The 26061-nt window shown below is 38.1% G+C and overlaps 1 protein-coding gene and 1 non-coding gene across 12 annotated transcripts in view; both read left to right on the top strand.

Annotated features, from left to right (window-relative positions):
* RC3H2 (ring finger and CCCH-type domains 2) overlaps nucleotides 1-26061 on the top strand; it is a 58402-nt gene that overhangs the window by 15332 nt on the left and 17009 nt on the right. For 8 of the 11 annotated variants that reach the window (XM_078375624.1, XM_035256767.3, XM_035256757.3 and 5 more), the window contains 7 exons: nucleotides 798-1031; nucleotides 9534-9709; nucleotides 12134-12334; nucleotides 12777-12909; nucleotides 13029-13147; nucleotides 15025-15137; nucleotides 24513-24821. In XM_078375624.1, coding sequence (XP_078231750.1) covers nucleotides 836-1031; nucleotides 9534-9709; nucleotides 12134-12334; nucleotides 12777-12909; nucleotides 13029-13147; nucleotides 15025-15137; nucleotides 24513-24821 — 1247 coding nt within the window. In that variant the 5' untranslated portion in view covers nucleotides 798-835. Of the gene's footprint in view, nucleotides 1-797; nucleotides 1032-2763; nucleotides 2840-9533; nucleotides 9710-12133; nucleotides 12335-12776; nucleotides 12910-13028; nucleotides 13148-15024; nucleotides 15138-24512; nucleotides 24822-26061 lie in introns of those variants that run through there. The other 3 variants (XM_035256777.3, XM_078375623.1, XM_035256782.2) reach the window with 2 other exon arrangements.
* On the top strand, nucleotides 12578-12689 carry LOC118148434 (small nucleolar RNA SNORD90). The gene has a single exon (XR_004735243.1). It is a non-coding gene; the product is annotated as a small nucleolar RNA SNORD90 (small nucleolar RNA).

The following is a 26061-nucleotide window of genomic DNA, read 5'->3' as shown; positions in this document are numbered from 1 at the left end:
TTGGCCAGGTAGTTAAAGCAGTAGACTAGGAAATAGTGAGTATAGACAACTCTACAAAATTTGCTACAAAAGAGAAGAAAGAAGTGGAACAGAAGCCGGTGCAGTGGCTCACACTTGTAATCCCAGCACTTTGGGAGACCGAGGCAGGCGGATCACTTGAGGTCAGGAGTTTGAGATCAGTCTGGCCAACATGATGAAACTCTGTCTGTATTAAAAATACAAAAAAATTAGCTGGGCATGGTGGCACATGCCTGTGATCCCAGCTACTCTGGAGGCAGGAAAATCACTAGAACCTGGAAGGTGGAGGTTACAGTAAACTGCGCTGGTACCACTGCACTCCAGCCTGGGTGACAGAGTGAGACTCTGTCTCAAAAAAAAAAAAGAAAGAAAGTAATGGGTAGATTTGGTAGTGGAAGAAGGATCATGAAAATATTTATTTATTTTTTAGATGGATTGATAATGTGGGAGAGGGGAGAATTGCTGGGGCAATATTCTTACACAGGTACAGAGGAGTAGTATCTAAGTGCTTACCATTAAGCAGTATTCTAAATGCCTTACGTACAATTAAAAAATAGAGTCATTTTTATTTTTAGGTTAAACTGCTATAGTAGCTAAAAATTAGGCACCTTATTACTGAAGAGTAGCAACAGACAGAATACTGACTGTTAGAAAAATTAAAGCACGTTACAAGGGACTCATTAGGAATTGTGGCTTAATAGTTAAATACAGATAATGAAAATTGACTTTTATTTTTTATTGAAAAAACTTTAGTTCCCTTTGTTTCCCTTTTCCTAAAGGTGTAGCTAGTTTGAACCAGAGTGCACTGAGCCGTCCCATGCAAAGGAAACTGGTGACACTTGTAAACTGTCAACTGGTGGAGGAAGAAGGTCGTGTAAGAGCCATGCGAGCAGCTCGTTCACTTGGAGAAAGAACTGTAACAGAACTGATATTACAGCACCAGAACCCTCAGCAATTGTCTGCCAATCTATGGGCCGCTGTCAGGGCTCGAGGATGCCAGTTTTTAGGGCCAGGTAAGATAGGTTACTATCTTACCTTTTTTATTGGCTATTGGGGCTTGAGGATGACAATGTCTGGAGCTCGGTAAGAATCCTGAGACTCAACTCATCTTTATACGTACAAATCTTGACATAATTAAAGATAAATTGGTTTTTTGTTGTTGTTTTTATTGCTGTTTTTGTGTTTTTTTATTTTTTGAGACAGGATCTCACTTTGTTGCACAGGCTGGAGTGCAGTGGCACAGTGTTAGCTCACTGCAGCCTCAACATGCAGGCTTAAGCAATCCTCCTGCCTCAGCCCCCTAAGTAGCTGGGACTACAGACACATGCCATCAGACCCAGCTAATTTTTCTATTTTTTGTACAGACAGGGTTTCACCATGTTCCCCAGGCTGGTCTTCTCCTGAGCTCAAGCGATCTGCCTACCTTGCCCTCCCAAAGTTCTAGGATTACAGGCGTGAGCCACTGCGCCCAGCCAAGATAAATCCATTTTTAATAATCTTAATTTATATGACAAGCAGTGCTTTTGTGTTTTAAAACGAATTTCTCATTTAAGCCTTAATTGGTCTCAAGATAGGTGATATAGTTACAGTCCTACAAATTAGAAAACCAAGTTAGAAAGAGGCCTAAGATTGCACAAATAATAAACAAAAGAAAGGTAAGCTTTTTTTTTTCGGTCTGAAAAAAAATGTTCAAACTCTGGATCATTTTAAGGGGATAATTATTTATGGTTAGTCCTATCTATGTTCTGTCTTAAAAAAATCTTTACTTATACCAAGGTTACAAAATACTCTCCTGTGTTTTCTTCCTGAAGGTTTATTGTTTGAACTTTGTGATTTAGAACTATAGTTCAGGTAGAATTTATTTTTAGAAAAGAAACTTTAGTAAGTGATTGATGTTGGGACAGCTAGATCAACATGTGGAAAAAGACAAAATTAGATGCATTTCTTATTCTCTATAAACTATATAAATTATAAACATGTCAAAAATACTTATTAAAAATAAATTATATAGGTAACAAAAGCAAATAAGAAAATATATTCCTGTATAACCTGTGAGTAGGGAATATTTTTCTAATGTTAACTCAAAATCTAATTTGTGTCTTACATCACAAAATAATTATAAGCAAAGGAAAAAGACAAGCTGGGGAAAATATTTTAAAATTATGTAACAAACATACAGAGGGCTAATATAAATAATATATAAGGTATGTGTAAAAATTCAGAAGAAAAAGAGCAACAACCCAATTGAAAAATTGACAAAAGATGCAAGCAGATGATTCACAGGAAGAAAGTAATGCAAATGGCTTCAAACATAAAAAAGATACTCAGTCTTTCTTATACTAAGACAAGTATACATTAGAATTATACTAAAATACCATTTCTCGTCTATCAGATTAGCAGAATCTTGCCAATCTCTGTCAGATTGGCAGAATCTTTTTAAAAGTTTGACCGTATATTCTGTTGGCAAGGGTGTGGAGAATCAGGTACTGTCATCCAGTAGTCATGGGCATGCAAAGTGGTACAAACTTTTGAAAAAGAATTTGGCAACATTTGACAATATTACCTCTGTGTTTACCTTTTGGTTCAGCAATCTCACTTCTAGGAATCTATCGCAAAGAGACAACAGAAGGTATAGAATGCATAAAGTTATAAAAGCACTATTTGTAATAGCAAATATCTGGAAACAACCTGAATGTCTATGCATAATAAGGTACTAGTATAATAAACTGTGGTATATCCTTCCAGTGTAGTACTATGCAGCTGTCGAAAGAAATGAGGAAGAAGTATATATTCTGCTAGGGTGTGACCTCCAGATACCTTGGTAAGTTAAAAAATAAAAGCAAGGTCCAGAATAATGTGCTCAGCATAGTACTTTCTAAGTAAGAGAAGGAAGGAGAAAATCTCCTTATTCATTCAAATTTCCCAAGAGAAACAATGGCAAGAAAAATAAAAGACAAATTCCAGTATGTAGAAGGAAGAGGAATCAAGGGAAAGCAGACAGGGACAGAAGCTAGACCTTGACAACTGTATTTTATTTTGTACTTTGAAACCGCATAGATGTTTTACATAATTATAAAATAACTTTTAATATTTTTAAATTTTAATTTGATTAAAATAATACCTAAAAATGAAGCTGAAACATGTTGATAGCATATCCATTCAAGAATGAATTATTTCAGGTTACATTAGAGCATAGCATTTTGACTTTTATATCCCTAGTGAAATATATAGTAAATCCTAAATTATATTCATTTGTCATATTGTTCATAATTCTACTGGTATTGTTATTTAGAAACATAAATAGAAACACAGCAGTATAAAACAAGCAAGCAATTATGTTAATGACACCAGAACCAAGACTTTCAGCATTTAAAAAAAAGAAGATACAAGGCTGGGCACAGTGGCTCACGCCTGTAATCCCAGCACTTTGGGAGGCCAAGGTGGGCAGATCCTCTGAGGTCAGGAGTTCAAGACCAGCCTGGCCAACATAGCAAAACCCCGTCTCTACTAAAAGTTCAAAAGTTAGCCAGGTGTGGTGGTGGTGAGCTCTTACAATCCCAGCTACTTGGGAGACTGAGGCAGGAGAATCAATTGAACCTGGGGGCAGAGGTTGCATTGAGCTGAGATCATGCTATTTTACTCCAGCCTGGGTGAAAGAGTGAAACTTTATCTCAGAAAAAAAAAAAAAGATGTATAAAAGCAAAGATTTAAGTAAAACCCCTGCAGCCTTAAATTTGAATTGGCAATATTACTACAGACTCATTTGCTTTTCTATTTTTAAAAAATGTCATTATCCAAGGTCTGTCCACTGAAAATGTGTAGAAGTGATGAGTAACCATAGCATCCACATTGTGGCCTTTCATAAATACCATTTTCCACTAAAAAGAATCAGGGCTCTTTGGATAAATGCCTTATTCCAGTTCTATGGTAGGAAGTAGATGAGCCTAGTGAGTTTTGTGCTGGGGAAAAAAAAAGCAAGAAAGCATATAATCCCAGTACTTAGGGAGGCTGATGATGGAAGGATCACTTGAGCCCCAGAGAGAGAGAGAGAGAGAGAGAATAGAGAGACGATTTTGTTGAAAAAACAAAGAATTGAAGATGAAGGAAATCCTACTAGATGTAAGTGGGGCAATTTAAATATCATAATGAATGACTACAATGGATTGAAACACAATATGTACAAACAGTTTCAGGGACAGTTCTTATATGTTGAAGAAAGTTTCCTCTTTTAGCTGAATTCAAACTAATAATACATTTAGAAAATGATACGGTAAAAGTCACAATTTTGCATCCCCAAATGAATTAATGAGCTTCAGCAAGAATTCGTGGCTGTAAAACCCATTAGATGAAAGGTTACTGAGGACATTTATAATAGATGGATAAAGTTTGAACCCACTGATAAATCTTAGCATTACTAAAAGTGAGGCAAATAGGCCTATGCTGTCTATATCTTGACATGATGCATGGAATAAGGGGTGCCCTTGGCAGCAAATAAACTTTACATGAATGAAGGGGGCTAGAGGACCATACTTAAAAATATTATAGGCCGGGCACAGTGGCTCATGCCTATAATCCCAGAGCTTTGGGAGGCCAAGTTGGGCGGATCTCTAGCCCTGGAGTTTGAGACCAGCTGGGGAAACATGGCAAAACCCCATCTCTACCAAAAATACAAAAATTAGCCAGGCATGGTGGTGTGCACCTGTGGTCCCAGCTTCTTGGGAGGCTAAGATCAGAGGCTCGTTGAAGCACAGGAAGTCAAGACCACAGTGAGTTGTGATGATGCCACTGCACTCCATCTTGGGTGACAAAGCAAGACCTTATCTCAAAATATAATATAAAAAATTAAAAATATTGTCAGAGCAAAATTAGCCAAATCTAGAATATGGGAAACTTCAGAAAAGTGATTTTTTTCTTTAACAAATGGATTTTCTTTTAAATGAGAGGGTTAAAGGTTGGTGGGGAATTGATACAGATTTTGTCTCAAAGCCTAAAGATACATCAACCAAAAGCAATATGTAAACTTTGTTTGGATAATTTAAGAAGACATTTTTGGGCCAGGTGCTGTGCCTCACACCTGTAATCCCAGTATTTTGAGAGGCCAAGGTGGGCAGATCACGGGGTCAGTAGATCGAGACCATCCTGGCCAACATAGTGAAACCCCTCTCTACTAAAATTGAAAAAATTAGCCCAGTGTGGTGGTGTGTGCCTGTAGTCCCAGCTACTTGGGAGGTTGAGTAAGGGGAATCGCTTGAACTCAGGGAGTGGAGATAGCACGACTGCACTCCAGCCTGGCAACAGTGAGACTCCATATCAAAATAAAAAAGATAGACTGAATATTAGATCACATTAAGAAAATAATATGGCTGGGTGGAATGGCTCATGCCTGTTATCCCAGCACTTTGGGAGGCCTAGGCACCAGATTGCTTGAGTCCTGGAGTTGGATATCAGCCTGGGCAACATGGCGAAACCCCATCTCTACAAAAATGAGTTGGGTGGGGCGGGTGCTCTGGATAATGCCTGTAATCCCAGCACTTTGAGAGGCCAAAGTGGGTGGATCACAAGGTCAAGAGATAGAGACTATCCTGGCCAACATGTTGAAACCCCATCTCTACTAAAAATACAAATATTAGCCAGTTGTAGTGGCACGCACCTGTAGTCCCAGGTGCTTGGGAGGCTGAGGCAGGAGAATCTCTTGAACCTGGGAGGCGAGTTTGCAGTGAGCCAAGGTTGCACCACTGCACTCTAGCCTGGCGACAGAGCGAGACTTTGTCTAAAAAAAAATGAGTCCGGTGTGGTGGCACATGCCTGTGGTTGAGAAGATCATTTGAGCCCAGGAGGTAGAGGCTGCAGTGAGTCAATATTATGCCACTGCACTCCAGCCTGGGTGACAGAGCAAGACCTTGTCTCAAAAAAAAAAGAAAAAGAAAATTATTACTTTTTTTAGGTGTGATAATGGTGTTGTATTAAAAGAAATTTTAAGTCTTATCTCTTAGAGATACTGAAGTATTTAAATACTTCAGGGTTTAAATTCAGTATTTAATACTGAAGTATTTAAATTCATTCATTAAATACTGAATTTAAACCCTGAAGAATTTAAATACTTCAGTATTAAATACTGAATATAAATGCTGAAGTATTTAAGGATGAAGTAATATGTTGTCTGGGACTTTTAGATACTCAGCGAAAGCAAACTACAAAAATGAGCAAGAAGTAGATAAAACCTGACCAGCAAAAGCTATGTTATAGATGTTATGTTCTCTCTGCTATTATATATATTTAAAATTTTCTGTAATACAAAATGTTAAAATATTTTTAAAAATCTACTTTTATTTAAGAATGTTACCTTTGGATATTTCCTAATGTTTGCTTACTTAAGAAGCAATAGACTAGCTGTCAGATCTCTGTTCTACAGCTCAGAAACAAAAAGACAACCAAATTTAAAAGTGGTAAATAACTTGAATAGACATTTCAATGGCTAACAAGCATATGAAAAAATCCTGAGTGTATTTAGTTATTAGGGAGATGCAAATCAAAATCACAGTGACATACTTGTTTATACCTACTCAGCCATCATTTTATTTCATTTTTTTAGAGATAGGGTCTTGCTGTATTACCCACGTTGGAGTACAGCGGCACAATTATAGCCCACTGTAACTTGAAACTCCTGGCCTCAGGCAATCCTTCCATCTTGGCCTCCCAAAGTGCTGGGAGTGGCCATAGTTTTTAAAAACGGAACATAACAAATGTTAGTGAGAATGCGGAGAATGTGGGCATGTAAAAAAATGGTGTGCTGCTTTGGAAAAGAATTTGCCAATTCCTTAAAAAGTTAAATGGTATTACCATATGACCCAGCAGTTTTATTCCTTGGTATATACCCAAAAGAGTAGAAAACAGGTATTCAAACTAATACTTGTATACAAATGTTTATTGCAGCATTATTCACAATAGTCAAAAGGTGGAAACAAGTGATAAATAAACAAAATGTAGTATATCTGTAAATAGACTATTCTTCAGCCATAAAAGAAATGAAGTACTGAGGTATGCTGCATGTGGATGAACTTCAAAAATACAACATTAGGTTGGACGTGGCTCATACCTATAATCCTAGCACTTTGGGAGGCTGAGGCGGATGGTTTGAGGTCAGGAGTTCCAGACCAGCCTGGCCAATGTGGCAAAACTCTGTCTCCACTGAAAATACAAAAAAGTTAGCTGGGTCTAGTGGTACACACCTGTAATCCCAGCTATTTGGGAGGCTGAGGCACAAGAATCGTTTGAACCCAGGAGGCAGAGGTTGCAGTGAGTCAAGATCGTGCCACTGCACTCCAGCCTGGGTGACAGTGAGACTCTGCTTCAAACAAAAAAAAGAAAAGCCATGTTAAATGAAAGAAACCAGGCAGCCAACTAGTGGTTGCCAGGGGCTGTGTATAGAGCATATGAGCAGTGACTGCTTAATGTTGGTGGGGTTTCCTTTGGTGTGATGAACATGAGAATTAGAGTTGATTGGTTATACAACATTGGGAATATAGTAAACATCACTGAATTGTGCAGTTAAAATGGTTAATTTTATCTCAATTTTTTAAAAAGTCTTTGCTAACAGAGAAACCCTGAGAGAAAAAAAAAAGATAACATGATAATTTAAAAAAAGAAACATTTAAAATTTTTTAGAAGTCCTTGGTTCTATTAGGTTGGTACAAAAGTAATTGTGATTTTTGCCATTATAGTTCTAATTTTGCTGGTAACTAGATATAGCTTAGTCACTTAACTTCTCTGGACCTCAATAGCCTCACATTTGTATTTTGAATCTAGATAATCTCTCAGCTCTATTGTTTTGATTGATAATCATGTATTTGTAATTTTGAAATAATTTCATATTTACTGAAAAGTTATAAGAATAATGCAGGGAATTTCCTGTATATTCTTTACCGACATTCAGCAATTTCTAAAATTTTGCCATCTTTGTTATTCTTTTCCTCTCTTCTGAACTATTTGAGAGTAGGTTGCTTATTTTATTCTCCTTTCCTTTAATACTTTAGTGTGTTTCCTAAAAGCAAGGATACTCTCTTACATAACAATATTACATTCATTAAATTTTTAAAAATTAGTGATACAATACAGTACTGTATACATTCTGTAGTTGATATTCCAGTTTTGTCAGTTATTTTAAAAATAACTTTTATGGTATTTATTTTTTCAGTAAGATCCAGTTCAAGATCACTTACTGTATTTTTTTAGTCATGTTTCTTTTTAGTCGTCTTTATTCTACAACTATTCCTCAGCCTTTCTTTGTCTTTCATGACACAGATATTCTTGAAGAATACAGGCCATTTATTTTACAGAATAGTTCTTTTTTTTTTTTTTTTTTGAGATGGAGTTTCACTGTTACTGCCCAGGCTGGAGTACAATGGCATGATCTCGGCTCACTGCATCCTCTGCCTCCCGGGTACAAGCGATTCCCCTGTCTCAACCTCCCAAGTAGCTGGGACTTCAGGAGTGTGCCACCATGCCTAACTAATTTTTGTATTTTGGGTAGAGACAGGGTTTCACCATATTGGCCAGGCTGGTCTTGAATTCCTGACCTCAGGTGATCCACCCGCCTCAGGCTGCCAAAGGGCTGGGATTACAGGTGTGAGCCACTGCACCTGTCCTCAGAATATGTCTTAATTTGGGTTTGTCTGATGTCTCTAATGATTACCTTTATACTATATATTCCTGGCTATAAAGCAACATAAATTAAATTAATACCTTCTTTGGGTATTGCATTCAGAGGCTAATATTTTTAAAATTATATACAAAGTAGTTCTGACAGGTAAAATAACAGTCTCATCTATGAAAACAATACCGTTTATTATAACCCTACTGTGGGTCCTTTGCATATTATTGTCAGAGTAGTTCTGTGTGTTTCATTTTTATATATTTATTTGAGATAGGGTTTGTCTCTGTCACCTAGGCTGGAATGCAGTGACATCATCACAGCACACTACAGCTTCAGCCTCTGGGGCTCAAGTGATACTCCCACCTCTGCCTCCCAAGTGGCTGGGACCACAGTCACATGCCACCATGCCCGGCTAATTTTTTTTTTATTTAACATTTTTGTAGAGACAGGTTCTCCCTATGTTACCCAAGCTCATCTCAAATTCCCGAGCTCAAACAATTTTCCTGCCTCGGCCTCTCAAAGTGCTGTGATTTACAGGTGTGAACCACCATGCCCAGCTATGTGTTTTATAAATAACATTTTTTACCTTAACATTATCATCATCTAATTGACTGTTAAATACAGAAGATATTTTAAGTTCTGTTAACTTATGTTTTGATTAGTATTTAGTGAAAAGTATGTTTTATTTTCCTTGATTACCTTTTAAATAAACTATGTACGAGTGATGTCCTCTTTGTGCTAATTAAATATAGATTATGGGTAATGGGTCACTATAAACTCTAATACCCAAAGATGCCTATGACACACATGATCTGATGGGTTCCTCATTTATTATGAACTCATGTTCCTTTAATATTTTTAGCTATGCAAGAAGAGGCCTTGAAGCTTGTGTTACTGGCATTAGAAGATGGTTCTGCCCTCTCAAGGAAAGTTCTGGTACTTTTTGTTGTACAGAGACTAGAACCAAGATTTCCTCAGGCATCAAAAACAAGTATTGGTCATGTTGTGCAACTACTGTATCGAGCTTCTTGTTTTAAGGTAAGCAATAAGCATCTATGTAAACATATGCCTATATGTGAGACAGGGACTTTCTCAAATTCATGTTACCCAGTCTAGAGGGCCTAGCAATGCAGAATGCTTACAAGAGTTGAGAGAAACTTTCCTTCTGCATTGATTGCATCTGTGATACGACCTTTTAGTACCTGTTACTACCTGTTGGCAAAATAAAAGCATATATGTGATGTCAGTAACAGGAAGAATATAAGGAAATCATTTGGTAAACTTGACTCTTATCAAGTAAAAGTGGACTGCAGAAGCCTGGTTTCTTTACATTTAGTATCTTAAAAGGGAATCAGAAACTATAACTTCATAAGGAGTATGTAAACTTTGTAACCCAATATTATTTTTGTTATCTCATTCTCTTTAGTGATTAGATTAACACCTTTAATCTGAAAATGGCCTGCATGTTATCTCAGATACAGCAAGGAAATGGAAAGTTGAAGAGATCGGCCCACTCTGCTTTTAGATGTTGTTTTTCTTGTTTAGTGGAAAGGGTAGGGAAGAACCCTAAGATATTTTAAAATGTAGTTTCATTGTCTAATAGGCCAGTGGGTGGTGACAGATACTGAAAGCAAACTGAATCCTTAAAGTATTTTTATGTTCCAAGAGTGTAGGTTGCTAACTGGGTCTTGAGAAAGGCCCTTGGACTTGGAAATAGAAAGGCCTATTGGCTTCTATGAAAGTGAAACATTTAAATTTGAAACCAAAGCTTATTTAGGTTATTTTGTTGGTTTTATAGCCTCACAAGAGTAAAAAGAGTATAGATGGAAAAATGTTTCCTTGGCAGATTGGTTAGTTTGAGGTAACAGGCAATTGATGATAGAAATGTATTGAAATGAATTCATTTAACTCCACTAAGGAGGCTTGGACACTATCTGCCTCATAGTCATAGTGTTTAGTTTTATGCCCTTAGGGCAGAAATTGAAATTAATCTCTGGTTCCACACACAACCTCACTAGGCCATGTAAAACTCTGCAACTTTTGATTGTATCATTTTTTACTACTTAAGTAGAGATTAAAGCTATGTAAATACCCTGATGATAATTTCTGTGGTAGCAGAAAATTTCTTTTAATTTTTTTTTTTAGGAAAAGACTCTTGCTCTGTTGCTTAGGCTGGAGTGCAGTGCCACCATCGTAGTTCACTGCAGCCTTGAACTCCTGGGCACAGGCCATCCTCCTTCCTCAGCCTCCCAAGAAAATTTATTACATGTGGTAGGGCTAATGTATGCCTACCCATTGGCTGGATTTCTTGCTTGTATATCTTTATCCTCTACTGATACCAAAGTGATGTTTTTCAAAACATAAATCAGATCATGTCACTTCTCTGCTTAAAAGTCCTCAGTTAGCCCTGTGCGTGGTTTATACCTGTTATCCCAGCACTTTGGGAGGCCAAAGCGAGAGGGCTGCTTAAGCCCTGAAAGTCGAGGCTAAGTGAGCCTAGATTCTACCACTACACTCCAGTCTGGGTGACAAAGTGAGACCCTGTTCTCCCCATCGCCACCCCCCAAAAAAAGTCAATGGTTTCACATTCCCTTCATGATAATACCCAAAGTTCCTACTCTAGTATATAAGGCCCTCTATTATTCTCTAGTCTGTATCATAACTTCAACCCTATGTGTTCTGCTCTTTTATGTTTCTATTTCACCACTTGCTGCTAAAAATTCTATTTCTCCCCCTTCTTTTCTTCCTTTTTTTTTTTTTTTTAATTGAAACAGAGTCTCGCTCTGTCCCCCAGGCTGGAGTGCTATGGTACTATCTCAGCTCACTGCAATCTCTGCCTCCCAGGTTCAAGCAATTCTCCTTTCGAGTAGCTGGGATTACAGGTGCCTGCCACCAAGCATGACGAATTTTTGTATTTTTAGTAGAGATGGGGTTTCACCATTTTGGCCAGGCTGATCTCAAACTCCTGACTCAAGTGATCTGCCTGCCTTGGCTGCCCAAAGTACTGGGATTATAGGCATGAGCCACCATGCCCAGCCTCCTCACCTTTCTTTGGTCAGGAAACTCCTGTTTATTCTGCCCGAATCAATTCATGCAGCTTTTAGCTGGGAGAAGCCTTTTCCGAAAGACCTTTCCTCTCCCTGATTTAATTCCCTTTCTTCTTCGTTGCCATCAAAGCCTTATAATAGCATTTTTACTATAATTTTCTACTTACACGTTTCTCTTCCTTCCAGTGGCTGAAATCATTGAAGACAAGGATTATGTATTTAGTTATGTAAGTTTCTGTTTTATTCCAGAAAGAATTTGTGGTCAGGACATTATCTTATCTTTGTACCTTATTTGTGTGGTGTCTGGTATGTAGGTGTCCCCTACCTTCCTTGAAAAAAGAATAAACAAATCGGTTAAAGGGAGAAAGCACAGATCAATTCTGATGACTTTCTTTTTGTCTTTTCTATTTTTTAGGTTACCAAAAGGGATGAAGACTCTTCCCTAATGCAGCTGAAGGAAGAATTTCGGAGTTATGAAGCATTACGCAGAGAACATGATGCCCAAATCGTTCATATTGCTATGGAAGCAGGACTTCGTATTTCACCTGAACAATGGTCCTCACTTTTATATGGTGATTTGGCTCATAAATCACACATGCAGTCTATCATTGATAAGGTTTGTGAAATTAGAGATGCTGATGTTCTACCAATGCTGTTACATTGAGAAGTATTAGAACATTATAAAGAGTCTAGACACAAACAGTTAGAGATTCCTATGTTTTTACAAATTATCCTTATTTTCTTTTATTTTTCTACTTGCAAAATAAAGGGGTGCAACAGGGAAACAAATACATAATAGCATAAAAGCAGTGAGACAAATTTTCAAGCTTATCTATATTCTAACCTCAGTTAATACAGCTTATAAGTTTTCTCAGTGTCTAATGATGAATTTCATAGGGCAGATTCTGAGGTGAAAATTTTAATTCATCACTGATACTCCTACTGTGGAATCTGAAGACACTTGAAAACTTATTAAATATGTTGACATATTGAAAGTATTTTAATATAAGTGTGTCGTAAGAACCAAATTAAAAACCATTGTCATTTCTGTTTGTTAGCTACAGTCTCCAGAATCATTTGCAAAGAGTGTCCAGGAATTGACCATTGTTTTACAACGAACGGGTGACCCAGCTAACTTAAATAGACTGAGGCCTCATTTAGAACTTCTTGCAAACATAGACCCTAATCCAGGTATGTGGTAATGCTTAGTTGCTTATATTTTTTTCTACTTTTGAGGTAAATAGCACAAGAGAATTACTGCTAATAATTCTTTCCCCCTCAACCTCCCTGCCCTTGTTGGCTTATTTTAGATGCTGTTTCACCAACATGGGAGCAGCTAGAAAATGCAATGGTAGCTGTTAAAACAGTAGTTCATGGCCTTGTGGACTTCATACAAAATTACAGTAGAAAAGGCCATGAGACACCTCAGGTAAGTACATTTATTACACTTATGACTGCTGTTGTCTCTAACTCAGCTTCATCCTGAACATCTTAACAAGCCATTTTGTTAAATTGGACTCTGTATGTGACTCTAATCTCTCATAATTTTTATTGGCTCTGTTCTTTTGGGAGAAGCCCAGTTTTCACTGTACCTGGTAAACATTTCATAGCACAAGAGTTTAGATGGTATCTTGAGTGTGAATATACTTCATTACAAAATATTTTTGACCAAATATCAATAATTCCAAATGTTTTGCCTAATTCTTTTCTACTGTGGGAAATTGTCATTTTTTTCCTCTATTGAATTTCTATATGTAAATTTATGGAATTTGAATTTTCAAGATATTTTCAATGTACTTTAGAAATTAAGATATAATCCTGGCCAGGCATGGTGGCTCACGCCTGTAATCCCAGCACTGTGGAAGGCCTAGGCGGGAGGATCACGAGATCAGCAAATCGAGACCATCCTGGCAAATATGGTGAAACCCCATCTCTAATAAAAATACAAAAAAAAGTTAGTGGTGGCACGCGCCTGTAGCCCCAGCTACTCGGTAGGCTGAGGCAGGAGACTCACTTGAACCCAGAAGGCGGAGGTTGCAGTGAGCCATGGTTGTGCCACTGCACTCCAGCCTGGGCTACAGAGTGAGACTTGGTCTCAAAAAACAAAAAAAGAGAAAAGAAAAGAAATTAGCTGGGTGTGGTGGTGGATGCTGTAATCCCAGCTACTCAGGAGACTGAGGCAGGAGAATCGTTTGAACCTGAGATGGGGAGGCTACAGTGAGCCAAGGTCACCCCACTGCACTCTATCCTGGGCGCAGAGAGACTCTTACCTCCAAAAATATAAAATAAACTAAAAAGAAGTTAAGATGTAATTTTTTATACGAATAATTTCTATTTATTAAGTTACTATGGGCCATTCACTACATTCAGTGTTTTACATATTTTTTTTTTATCCTCACAGCCACCTGCAATGTAGTTGCTATTTCTAAGCTGAAATTCAGCGAGGTTAAATAACATAGTATAAGATTGTGCTGTCAGTAAGAGCTGGAATCAGACATACTCTTTCCATTCTTCTCTCCTTAATCTATTAGAAGACACTGTAACTTAAAAAAAAAATTAACTGAAAAACAAATGTTTTCATCTTAGGCTCATAAGAATAAGAATATCTTAGCTTTTGATGCAAATTATGGAAGTAATAATGAAATTTTAATATTCTGCTTCATTATGTGAACTCAAGTAGTTTAAGCCTGAGAGTTATACCCTCAAGTTGACATGTGAATTGGTAATTTTTCACTTTTGGGGGGAACTGTATTCAACCTTTTCTACGAAAGTTTACTTTTTAATTTTATTATTATTTTTTAAAATAAAGATGGGGTTTCACCATGTTGGCCAGGCTAGTCTTGATCTCCTGACCTCAAGTGATCCGCCCACCTTGGCCTCCCAAAATGCTGGGATTACAGGCGTGAGCCACCACACCCGGCCGAGAAAGTGTAAGTACACAAACCTTATGGCTTTTTTTAATGGTTTTTAAAATTGTTTGATTTTGGTAGCAGAATTTTAAGACAGCAATAAATTGATGAAAAAATCTTTTCTTTTTCTGGGCGTTCTTTTGACTAATGAATAAATGGACATGACATTTGAACCAGTTTCAAATAATCTTCAGAGGGAATATCTAAAGTTCTAACTCGGGGTTATGTCACATAACTCACAACAGGAAACAATGGAATATTAGTTGTTTTAGCCCAAGAATTACTTATCTAATGTGAGAAAGAATTAAAGGTGTAATTATAAAGTTCTGAACTTCCAAGAGTGAATAACAAGTGGAATCTTCACTTTTGCACTCACTGAAGTTTTTTATTTTTGTAGCCTCAGCCAAACAGCAAATACAAGACTAGCATGTGCCGAGATCTGCGACAGCAAGGGGGTTGTCCACGAGGAACAAATTGTACATTTGCCCATTCTCAGGAAGAGCTTGAAAAGTAAGTGTTGAGAATTCTCTTTCATATGGGTTTAATTTTTTATTTTTATGGGAGTGTTACACGTAGTCTTGAAGTTTGCAGTGACTTTCAAAAATGCAAATTAAGAGCTGGGCACCATAGCTCTTGCCTGTAGTCCCAGCACTTTGGGGGGCCGAGGCAGAAGGATTGCTTGCACTCAGGAATTTGAGACCCCTGTCAAGATAGGGAGACCCCTGTCTCTACAAAAAAATTAAAAATTAGCTGTGTGGTCCCAGCTGCTCAAAAGGCTGCAGTAGAAGGATTGCTTAAACCCCAGAGGTCAAGGCTGCAGTGAGTGTGTTCGTGCTGCATTCTAGCCTGAGGCATACAGCAAGACTCTGCCTCAAAAAAACAAAACAAAACATGTAAGATCTGGGTACAAGATTAACCTAAGTGATTTAAAATCTTAATCGTCATATTTTGAGACCATTTTATAGCTAGAATCTATTTTTCTACTGAGCACCTATACAGAATGAAAATACATGCAGTCTTACTTGCTCAGATTCAGTTAAACCTAGTAACAAAGTATCAGGCAAAATGGTAAAGCAGATATATATTCTTTTTATGGCTTTTGGTCTTTTTAACATTCTTTTTCCCTGTATCTTCTTTATCTTCTCCCATGGTTAACCCCTTTTTCTATGTCCATTTACCCGAGACATAAAAGTTAATGTATATAAGGTTTAATGAAATTGTCCAATTTTTGTTGTTTTGTTTTTTAACCAAAACTTTTCATTATTGAGACCTCACCAAAATCTTTATCCCAGCCTTTCTACTTTTTGCTGGCCAATGTATCAGCTCTGTTTGTTTGTTTGTTTGTTTGTTTGTTTGTTTGTTTGTTTGTTTTGAGATGGAGTCTTGCTCTGTCACCCAGGCTGGTGTGCAGTGGCACGATCTTGGCTCACTGCAACCTCTGCCTCCCCAGTTCAAGCAATACTCCTGCCTTAGCCTCCCTAGTAGCTGGGACCACAGGTGCCCACCACCACGCCTGGCCAATTTTTATGTTTTTCATAGAGGCGGGGTTTCACCACATTGGCCAGGCTGGTCTCAAACTCCTGACCTCAAGTGATCTGCCCACCTTGCTTTCCCAAAGTGCTAGGATTACAGTTGTGAGTCATCATGCCCAGTCCTGTCTATCAGCTCTTAGTGGACATGTTCATTTTGTTTTTAGATACTTTAAACTCAAACTGAGCTAGTTTTCTCCTTCCATATCCCCTCCTCTGCTTTCCATTGTACTCCGCTCGTGTACCCTGTTTAGCCATCCAGCCAGTTACATATATTATGTTATAATAATCATCCTTGTCAGCTATCCTTCCTTCAGCTTTTTCTGCTTAATCAGTCAAAAAATTCTGCCAGTTCGTCTTCCTATATATTTCTCAACTCTTTCTTCCTTCCATCCCTGTGATCCAAGCTGTCATCCTCTTTGCTCAATCCATAGTTGCCATCTAACTAGTCATCTTACATCTCTTGCTGTCCACCCCTTCTCCCATTATTTTCCTTAAAATAGTAATATTTTAAAACACAGATTTACTCATATCACCCTTCTTCACCTAAGCCTTTGATAGCTTCTCATTGTCCTGTGGATTAAGATATAAAATCTGTGTTGTGGCCTCTAAGATCCTGCCTCATCTAATCTGTGCCTGCCTTTCTGATCTCATTACACAACACTAATTATACTCTGTACTCAAACCATACTGACCTTCTCTCTGTTCCTGGTATGCACTGTGCTCTTTCCTACCTCAGGTCTTTTACATAATGCTGTTACTCCTAGCTTTGCCTTTGAGACCTTTCCTTTATCTAGCTCATCTTTCACTTCTTCAGGGTAATTCCCCCGACACTTCATACTAACCAGCTTCCTCTTTCACACACTTATCACATAGAATTAATTAATGGCCTGTTTTAGAGCTTGACAAACTTCTCTATAAAGTTTAGATAGCAAACATTTTTGGCTTTGTGGGCCACAGAATCTGTTAGAACCACTTAGCAGTACTATTGTAGCAAAAAAAAAAAAAAAAAAGCCACAGACAATGCATAAATCAGGCATGGCTGAAAATTTTGTTTACAAAAACATTTTACAGAAACTCTGGCCCATGATCTGTTTATTATATGTTTGTCTACCTTACATAGGTGTAATCCCCATGGACTAAATCTTTATTGTCTCCTTTCCTCAGTGGCTAGCATGGGTACTATACATAATGAGCTCTACAAGCAGCAGCAGTGTGATAGAGAGAAGATATGTGTGTCTGCAGTGAAAAGGGCAGAAACATGCTTCTCTTAGGTTTTTTCCCCACTTGAAGAACCTAGAGAGAGGATACAGGAGTCTGAAGGAAAAAAAATGCTGTTTGCACCCAGTCTAATTCTATATACAGAATTTCACATCAAGATAATTTGTGAGACTCCAGGAAATATATTCAGCTTGTCCATACCTGAAATAGAGCTTTTTAGCTAAAAGAGAGCTTTTGAGAATACTTTGCTTGGGAGCAGTTAGACTAAAAAAGTCAAAGAAGAAACTGTGGTTTCATTGCCATTCCACCCTCATGTAGTGCCCAAGCTGAAAATCTATTTTACTTCTCTCTCATATCTTCAAACAGGCTTCATACTCCTCATCTGCAGTACCTAGTTCAGTACTTTGTTATGTTTTGCCAGACTTATAAAAGTAGTAGTAAAAACAATAATAGCCAAGCTGGGTATGGTGGTTCATGCCTATACTTCCAGCATATTGGGAGGCAAAGGCAGGAAGATATCTTGATTCCAGGAGTTTGAGTCCAGCCTGGGTAACAGTAAGACCTCGCCTCTACAAAAAATAAACAAAATTGGCTGAGCATAGTGGCATATGCCTGTCAGCTACTCAGGAGACTTAGGTAGAAGGATCACTTGAACCTGGGAAGTTCAGGCTGCCATGAATTGAGATTATATCACTGTATTACAACTTGGGCAACAGAGCGAGACTCTGTCTCAAAAAATAAATAAATAAAAATAATAAATAGATGAATACAAATAAATAATAAATGAAATCTCAGTCATTCAAAAATCATAGCCAAATCATTGGTCACATTTTTAGTGTTTCACATGGTAATCCAGTTTGTTTTACTGCTTCAGTGGCTTTTTATCCAGTGTCTTCCTATATCTTAGCCTGTCCTTTCCATTTCCACTATGTTCTTTCCAAAATATGTGTATCTCCTTTAAATTCTTAATTTGTTCCTTAGTACATCGCAGACTCTCATCCTGATTTTGTACTCTATCCCTACTCCACCATTTGTGTACTTTGTATTTAAGGTACATTCAATCAATCACTGTTGATTACTAGATAAATATCTTTTACTCTTCTTTTCACTTGTCTATTGTTTACTCTGTATTGTATTATTTTCTCTCTCTTCTTTATTTGGAGAGCTATTTCTAATCATACTCAGATATTACCTTCCCTCTGTAGACTTCCCTAGGCACTGTTAATTGTATCTTTCACTGTGCTGCCATAGCACTCTATGCATAATAGTTTAAAAATTATAGTATAGTTATAAAACTACAGTATTACAATTTTTTGTTTATACGTATGTTTTCACTGCACTTCGTTTATCCCTCGAGTTTTTTTTTGAGACGGGGCCTCTCTCTATAGTGCAGTGGTATGATCTTGGTTCACTGCAACCTCTGCCTCGCAGGCTCAGGTGATTCTCCCATCTCAGCCCCTCAAGTAGCTGGGACCATGCCTGGCTAAATTTCTTTTGTATTTTTTTATAGAGATGGGGTTTCCCCATGTTGCCCAGGCTAGTCTCGAACTCCTGAGCTCAAACAGTCTGCCTGCCTCAGCCTCCCAAAGTGTTGGGATTACAGGTGTGAGCCCTGGCCCCTGGCAAGAGTTATTCTTCTATATATTTCCTGCATCTAGAAAATATCATATACATAAATTTGGTATATTTATGTGGAGGAAAAAAATAATACACAGTTCTTATTCCAACCAGCTTCACACACTGTGCTGCTGTTTAAATAAACAGGGATAATACAGAAGATTAGAGAAGTAGGTGATGTCACTGTCTGTCCTTTTGGTTTAAAAAATGTGTGTTGCTACCTCACTCTGAGCTTTTCAAGGATAGGCCATTTGTCTTAGTTCACATAACACCAGAAACTCAGCAAATGTTTAACTTAAATAAATTAATTTAACCCATATTTTCTTTTTCTATTATGCACTCCTCTAACCAAACAAAATGTGGATGCCCAATAATCCCTTCTTAGAATATGTATTTATTATATGTAAACATTAAATATGTAAAATAATTACTATATAAATATTTATGTGGATATATTTTAGGACTAGGATGTTGGGGTGATGTTCCTAAGAATTGCTGTATTCTGGGGAGTGTCAAAAGCAAGGGATCAACCAACTCAACAAATAGTGGCCAGGCACAGTGGCTCACACCTGTATTCCCAGCACTTCAGAAGTCTGAGGCAGTTAATCACTTGAGGTCAGGAGTTTGAGACCAGCTAGGCCAACGGGTGGGGGGAGGGGTCCCTGTCTCTACTAAAAACACAAAAATTAGCCAGGCATGGTGGCACATACCTGTAATCCCAGCTACTGGGGAGACTGAGGCACAAGAATCATGCGAACCTGGGAGGTGGAGGTTGCAATGAGCTGAGATTGCACCACTGCACCTGGGTGACAGAGTAAGACTCTGTCTCAAAAAAAAAAAAAATAGATTATTATATAGTAGGTACTATTCAAGACGTTTCTAATGGAAAAAGAGGAACAGTAAACATGTAAATAAAGAATTTTGGCCATGGCAAAGAATTTGGATTTATTTTGGTTGCAATAGGAAGTAATTGTTATTTAAATGGAATGATGAGATTTTCATTTTGTCTTAGACATATCACTCTGGTGTCTGCATGGATAGAAACAAGTTAAACTTCCACAGTGGTCCACAGGTGCAAATTCGGTAGCTCAGGTAGGACTATAGCAATGGAAATGATGAAAAGTAGTCATATTTAGGATATACTTTGGAAGTAGAGCTGACAACATGGACCAGTTGAATGTGGGCTATAAAGAAAAAAGGGGAATCAAGGATAATGCCAAGGGAGCCTGCATAACTGAGTAGTCTCTTACTGAAATGGGAAATGCATCAGGGTAGAAAATCAGTAGTTCTCTTGGAGAACTTTGAAACTTATATGAAGTTTGAAACTTATTCTATATTCATGCAACAAATAATAATTGGGGGTTGGGTGAGGTAGCTCATGCCTGTAATTCCAGTACTTTGAAAGGCTGAGGCAGGAAGATCACTTGAGCTTAGGAGTTTGAGACCAGCAACATAGCAAGACCTTGTCTCTACTACAAAAAAAAAAAAAAAAAAACTGGCTGGGCATAGTGGCTCACTCCTGCTTGGGTAATGGAGACCCTGCCTTTGAAATAATAACAATAGTAATTGAACACTTAGGATGTATGAGGCACTGTGCTAAAGATAGAGAGATGCAAGAAAGGCAAAATTCTTATCCCCCTGGGGGGCTTATATTGTAGTAAAAAGACATAAAATAAATATAGCATAATATGTTGTAATGACAAGCAGTATAAAAAAATACACAAAGGAGGAAAAGAATGATTGAGAAAGGGGAGATCTCTTAGACAGGATAGTCCAGGAAAGACTCTTAGAAAATATAACATTTGGCCGGGCGCAGTGGCTCACGCCTATAATCCCAGCACTTTGGGAGGCCGAGGTGGGTGGATCACGAGGTCAAGAGATCGAGACCATCCTGGTCAACGAGGTGAAACCCCGTCTCTACTAAAAATACAAAAATTAGCTGGGCATGGTGGTGCGCACCTGTAGTCCCAGCTACTCGGGAGGCTGAGGCAGGAGAATTGCTTGAACCCAGAAGGCGGAGGTTGCGGTGAGCCGAGATCGTGCCATTGCACTCCAGTCTGGGTAACAACAGCGAAACTCTGTCTCAAAAAAAAAAAGAAAAGAAAATATAACATTTGAGCAGATAGTCCAAAAAGGTGCCTGAAAGAAAAAAAGATATTTACCTAAGTGAAGTCTTAGAGGAAGGCAAATAGGCTTGAGACCTTGGCCACAGGTGGTGAGACTAGCTTTAGTCAGAAACAGGAACTCATTGTCCCTTATCTTTAAGATGTGTGGTTAGGAGTCCAGGAAGGTTACTGGCATTGGTAGTGAAAAGATAAGTAATTCTCCTCTGCTTTCATCTGTTTTCGTAGTTAAGTGGGAGACAATATCATCTAGCTGTAAGAGGGGTGGTTGAAAGCAGTGAGGGAGAGGCTCTTAGAGATGGGAAAATGAACTTAGTATAAAGAAGCAGGCATATTAATGAATTGCTTCTTTATAATTTTGAAGGGATTATAGACAGCATGATTGCACAATTTTTCTCCAACATTTAGCTTCTTGGGAACAGGGTTGAGGTTTTACCAAATGAGTTATACAGAGGGAGTGGATCAAGGGAGTTAAAAGGTATTTACGGCTGGGTGTGGTGGCTCACGCCTGAAATCCCAGCACTTTGGGAGGCTGAGGCAGGTAGATCACAAGGTCAAGAGATCGAGACCATCCTGGTCAACATGGTGAAACCCCGTCTCTACTAAAAATACAAAAATTAGCTGGGCATGGTGGTGCGCACCTGTAGTCCCAGCTACTCAGGAGGCTGAGGCAGAAGAATTGCTTGAACCCAGGAGGCGGAGGTTGCAGTGAGCCGAGATCGTGCCATTGTACTCCAGCCTGGGTAACAAAAGTGAAACTCCGTCTCAAAAAAAAAAAAAAAAAAAGTATTTACAAGTGAGGAGTTAAGGGTAGCTACTGTATTCTAAGGTGGGTAAGAAGAGATTTAAAAGGAATGAGGAAAGTTAGGCATGGTGGTGCACACCTGTAGTCCGAGCTACTCTGGAGGTAGAGCTGGGAGGATCACTTGAGTTTAGGATTTAAGGCAATCTGGGCAACACAGTGTCTCTGAATAGGCAGCCTTTAGCTGCCCAAATACTGAGTCCAATATATATCCCTACTTGTCACTTACTTTACCTCATTTGGTTTTATTTCTGCTGATTCCTCTCTTTTGAGTTCATAATCAAAACTTTATTTTTTGCTTTCTAGAGCAACCTTGTAGATTATCTAAGTTTTGTTTTTTTGAGGCTGGAAAGCAAGGAGACACTGGGTATTTTGTATAAGAACTCTGAGGAAAAGAATAATGAGAGTAGGTTTCAGAGAGAATCTGGAGGAGGGCATAGGGATTTTGGGGCTCCTCCAGACCACCAGATTGCCTTCCTAAAATATAGGTCAGCTCAGACCCTTCCTTCTTAAAAGAAGTAATTATTGGTTTTCCTGGTATCTATAAGATGATGTTGGCCAGGCACAGTGGCTCATGCCTATAATCTCAGCATGTTGGAGGCAAAGGTGGGTGGATCACTTGAGGTCAGGAGTTCGAGACCACCCTGGCCCACATGGTGAAACCCCATCTCTACAAAAAATACAAAAATTAGCCAGGCATAGTGTTGGGTACCTTGGAATGCCAGCTACCAGGGAGGCTGAGGCAGGAGAATTGATTGAACTGGGAGGCAAAGGTTGCAGTGAGCTGACATCACACCATTGCACCCTAGCCTGGTTGACAAGAGGAAAACTTTGTCTCAAAAAAAAAAAAAGAGAGAGAGAGAGAAAACATGTAAACTGGCCATCACCTATTTTTTTTTTTTTTTTGAGACAGAGTTTCGCTGTTGTTACCCAGACTGGAGTGCAATGGCACAATCTCGGCTCACCGCAACCTCCACCTTCTGGGTTCAAGCAATTCTCCTGCCTCAGCCTCCTGAGTAGCTGGGACTACAGGCGCGCACCACCATGCCCAGCTAATTTTTGTATTTTTAGTAGAGACGGGGTTTCACCTCGTTGACCAGGATGGTCTCGATCTCTTGACCTCGTGATCCACCTGCCTCAGCCTCCCAAAGTGCTGGGATTGTAGGCCTGAGCCACCGCGCCCGGCCTTGTTGTTGTTGTTTTTTAATATTCTGTTAATTCACTTTCAGCCAGTCTAATCTGGGAGAACTTGTCTTTCATTGAGCTTCACCTTCCTCTGCCAACGTGTGCATGTTAAAGAGAAGGAAAAGAGAAGATTGAATAATGATGAAGCTGTTTATAGATACCAGAGGAATAAAAGGGAAACTATTGTGAAGGCATTGCTTATTACTAACACTATTTATGTTTAATTGCTATATGTTTATATATAATATTAATAACAGATTAGGCATATGTAATTATGACCTCAAATGCGTATAGTCTTCTTTCTGTTCATGAACTTAGTTTTTCACTGCTTTAAAAATATTGGAGGGGCCAGGCATGGTGGCTTACGCCTGTAATCCCAGCACTTTGGGAGGCCGAGGAGGGCAAATCATCTGAGGTCAGGAGTTCAAGACCAGCCTGGCCAACATGGCAAAACCCCATCTCTACAAAAAATACAAAAATTAACCAGGTGTGGTGATGGGCACGCACCTGGGTTCCCAGCTACTTGGGAGGCTGAGGCAGGACAATCACTTGAACCCAGGAGGCAGAGGTTGCAGTGAGCCAAGATTGCACCATTGCACTCCAGCCTGGGTGACAAGAGTGGAACTTTGTCCCCAAAAAAACCAAAAATTGGAGGGAACATTTTTTGTTAATAATTACATTACGTTATAATGAAATTTTGGTATATAAGTGGAAACAAATTTTCTTAAATGGATTCCAAAATCAAATTTGCCAGTCGTTTTGTGTATTAGAGTATTATATCCAATGGTCACCATAAATAATATTCAAAACAATATCAGAAAAATCTTTAATACAAATGTTTTTAACTTTAGGTATAAACTAATCTGAAAAATATAATACAGAATTTCTATATTTTTGTGTAATATTTGTTTAGAAATGAGTTTTTAAAATTATTTTTAAAAATTTTTAAACAGTTTGGTAACAACAGAGAGTGGCTTCAGCTCTTGCATACCTTTTCTCTTTGTTCTTAACCAAATTTGCTGCCAGTTCCTGTCGTTTTTACATAATGCACTTTATATTCTAGTTATACAAAATTTTCAAATGATCTCTTTCACTCCTTCAAAAGGTTTCTTTGAATACCTTCTTGGACAAAGTGGCATGAGGGGGACAAAAAGAACACACGTATACTCTGCTTGCTGTATTAATTACATGTATATTATATACATATGTGAATAGCATATATATTTTCATGTGGCGTCTGTTGCAGTAGAATTTGATATATAGATTTTATTTGATTATTTAGCTGAAGAAACTTTTTGTCAAAGATGTTTTCTCCTTTTTCAATCTTTTCCCACTGCCCATTACCGTATTTTTTCTTGAGTGAGATTTGGTAAAATATTCACCAATATGTTGATTGTTTTTGAAACAGGTATCGATTAAGGAACAAAAAGATCAATGCCACTGTAAGAACGTTTCCTCTTCTAAATAAAGTTGGTGTAAACAACACTGTTACAACCACAGCCGGAAATGTCATTTCTGTCATAGGAAGTACTGAAACAACAGGGAAAATTGTTGCAAGTACAAATGGAATTTCAAATGCAGAAAACAGTGTTTCCCAGCTAATCTCACGTAGTACTGACAGTACCTTAAGAGCTCTGGAGACTGTGAAGAAAGTGGGAAAAGTTGGCACTAATGGTCAGAATGCTGCTGGGCCCTCTGCAGATTCTGTAACTGAAAAGTAGGTATTAGGTAAAAACAATTAATAGAAATTTTTTTTCCTTTTTAGAAATGCCTGAGTGTTTTTATTTCTCCTGAAGAATACCAGTTAATCAGAATTTTTATGCAGAATATTTCTTGGTATAGAAAAAAACACTAAATACTGAAAAATTAGAGTTCTGGTTTGGCTCTGCGACTGAATAGCCCTGTGAACTTGGAAAGTGACTAACTCTGAGTTTTGTTTTCCTCAACTGTACACCAGAGACTGGACCAGAATTTGGTTTTTTCACATCTTAATTTCTTGAAATGTAGTGTTGATTCCGTAGAGGTTCTAGAAAAGAACTAAATAGAAACCTAAGCAGGTAAAATGCTGAGCCTCTAGCTCTGTTTCAGTTAGAGCACTTTCACTTTATGCTCTGTAATGAGGTGTAGCACTTAAGAGGGGACACTTTGGAGCCAGAATCTCTGGGCTCAAGTTCTGGTTCATGGTTTCCCAGCTGTTTGATCTTAGGCCAGTTACTTAATCTATCTACCTTAGTTTACTAATTCATAAAACTAGAGTTATAATGGTATCAACTTCATATGTTGGTTGTGAGGGTTAAGTGAATCAATACTCCAGTGTGCTTTGAACAATGCCTGCCAGATAGTAAGCACTCAGTAAATATTTGCTTTATTATTATTATCACTGTTAATTGTTATTGCGTGTCAGCATAAGATTTTGTTTGTCAAAGGGTTTTGGTGCCTTTAGAAAAAAATTTTTAAATTTTCAGATGATCTGAAAGTTATTTTCAACTCTAAAGTCTTGAGTAAGATGTAATAAAATATTCATCAGTATATTGATATTCAGATTCTGTTGCCTAAAAATAGTCCATCAGTATCTATTTTATGCCTGCTAGGAAAAAAACATCATGCTAGGCACATAGCAATCAATGATGGATGGATTAACAGTAACATTTGCTATTTCTGCAGTCAGCATATGATGGGGGGAATTGTTTAGTAAAGGACTTTTACAGTCTTCCCTGGGCAAGATTTTAGAAAAAGATATATCTGAGAACATTGTCTAGTTAACAAATATTATTTATGCGCTCAGTCTTGGAGCTCTGTTTTTGGCACATGAAACATAAGATATCTTTGCTCTTAAGGGAGTTATGATATAGTTGTAGAAATAGCATTTACACATATGAAACAATACTGAAGTTGGATTAAAGGACAGGAGAATTTTATATTGGAGAAATATGGGAAATTACAGAAAAAAAGAACAA

The sequence above is a fragment of the Callithrix jacchus genome, chromosome 1 (assembly GCF_049354715.1).
Source record: "Callithrix jacchus isolate 240 chromosome 1, calJac240_pri, whole genome shotgun sequence".
NCBI classification, from domain to species: Eukaryota; Metazoa; Chordata; class Mammalia; order Primates; family Cebidae; genus Callithrix; species Callithrix jacchus.
This window is presented reverse-complemented; position numbering and strand designations above follow the sequence as displayed.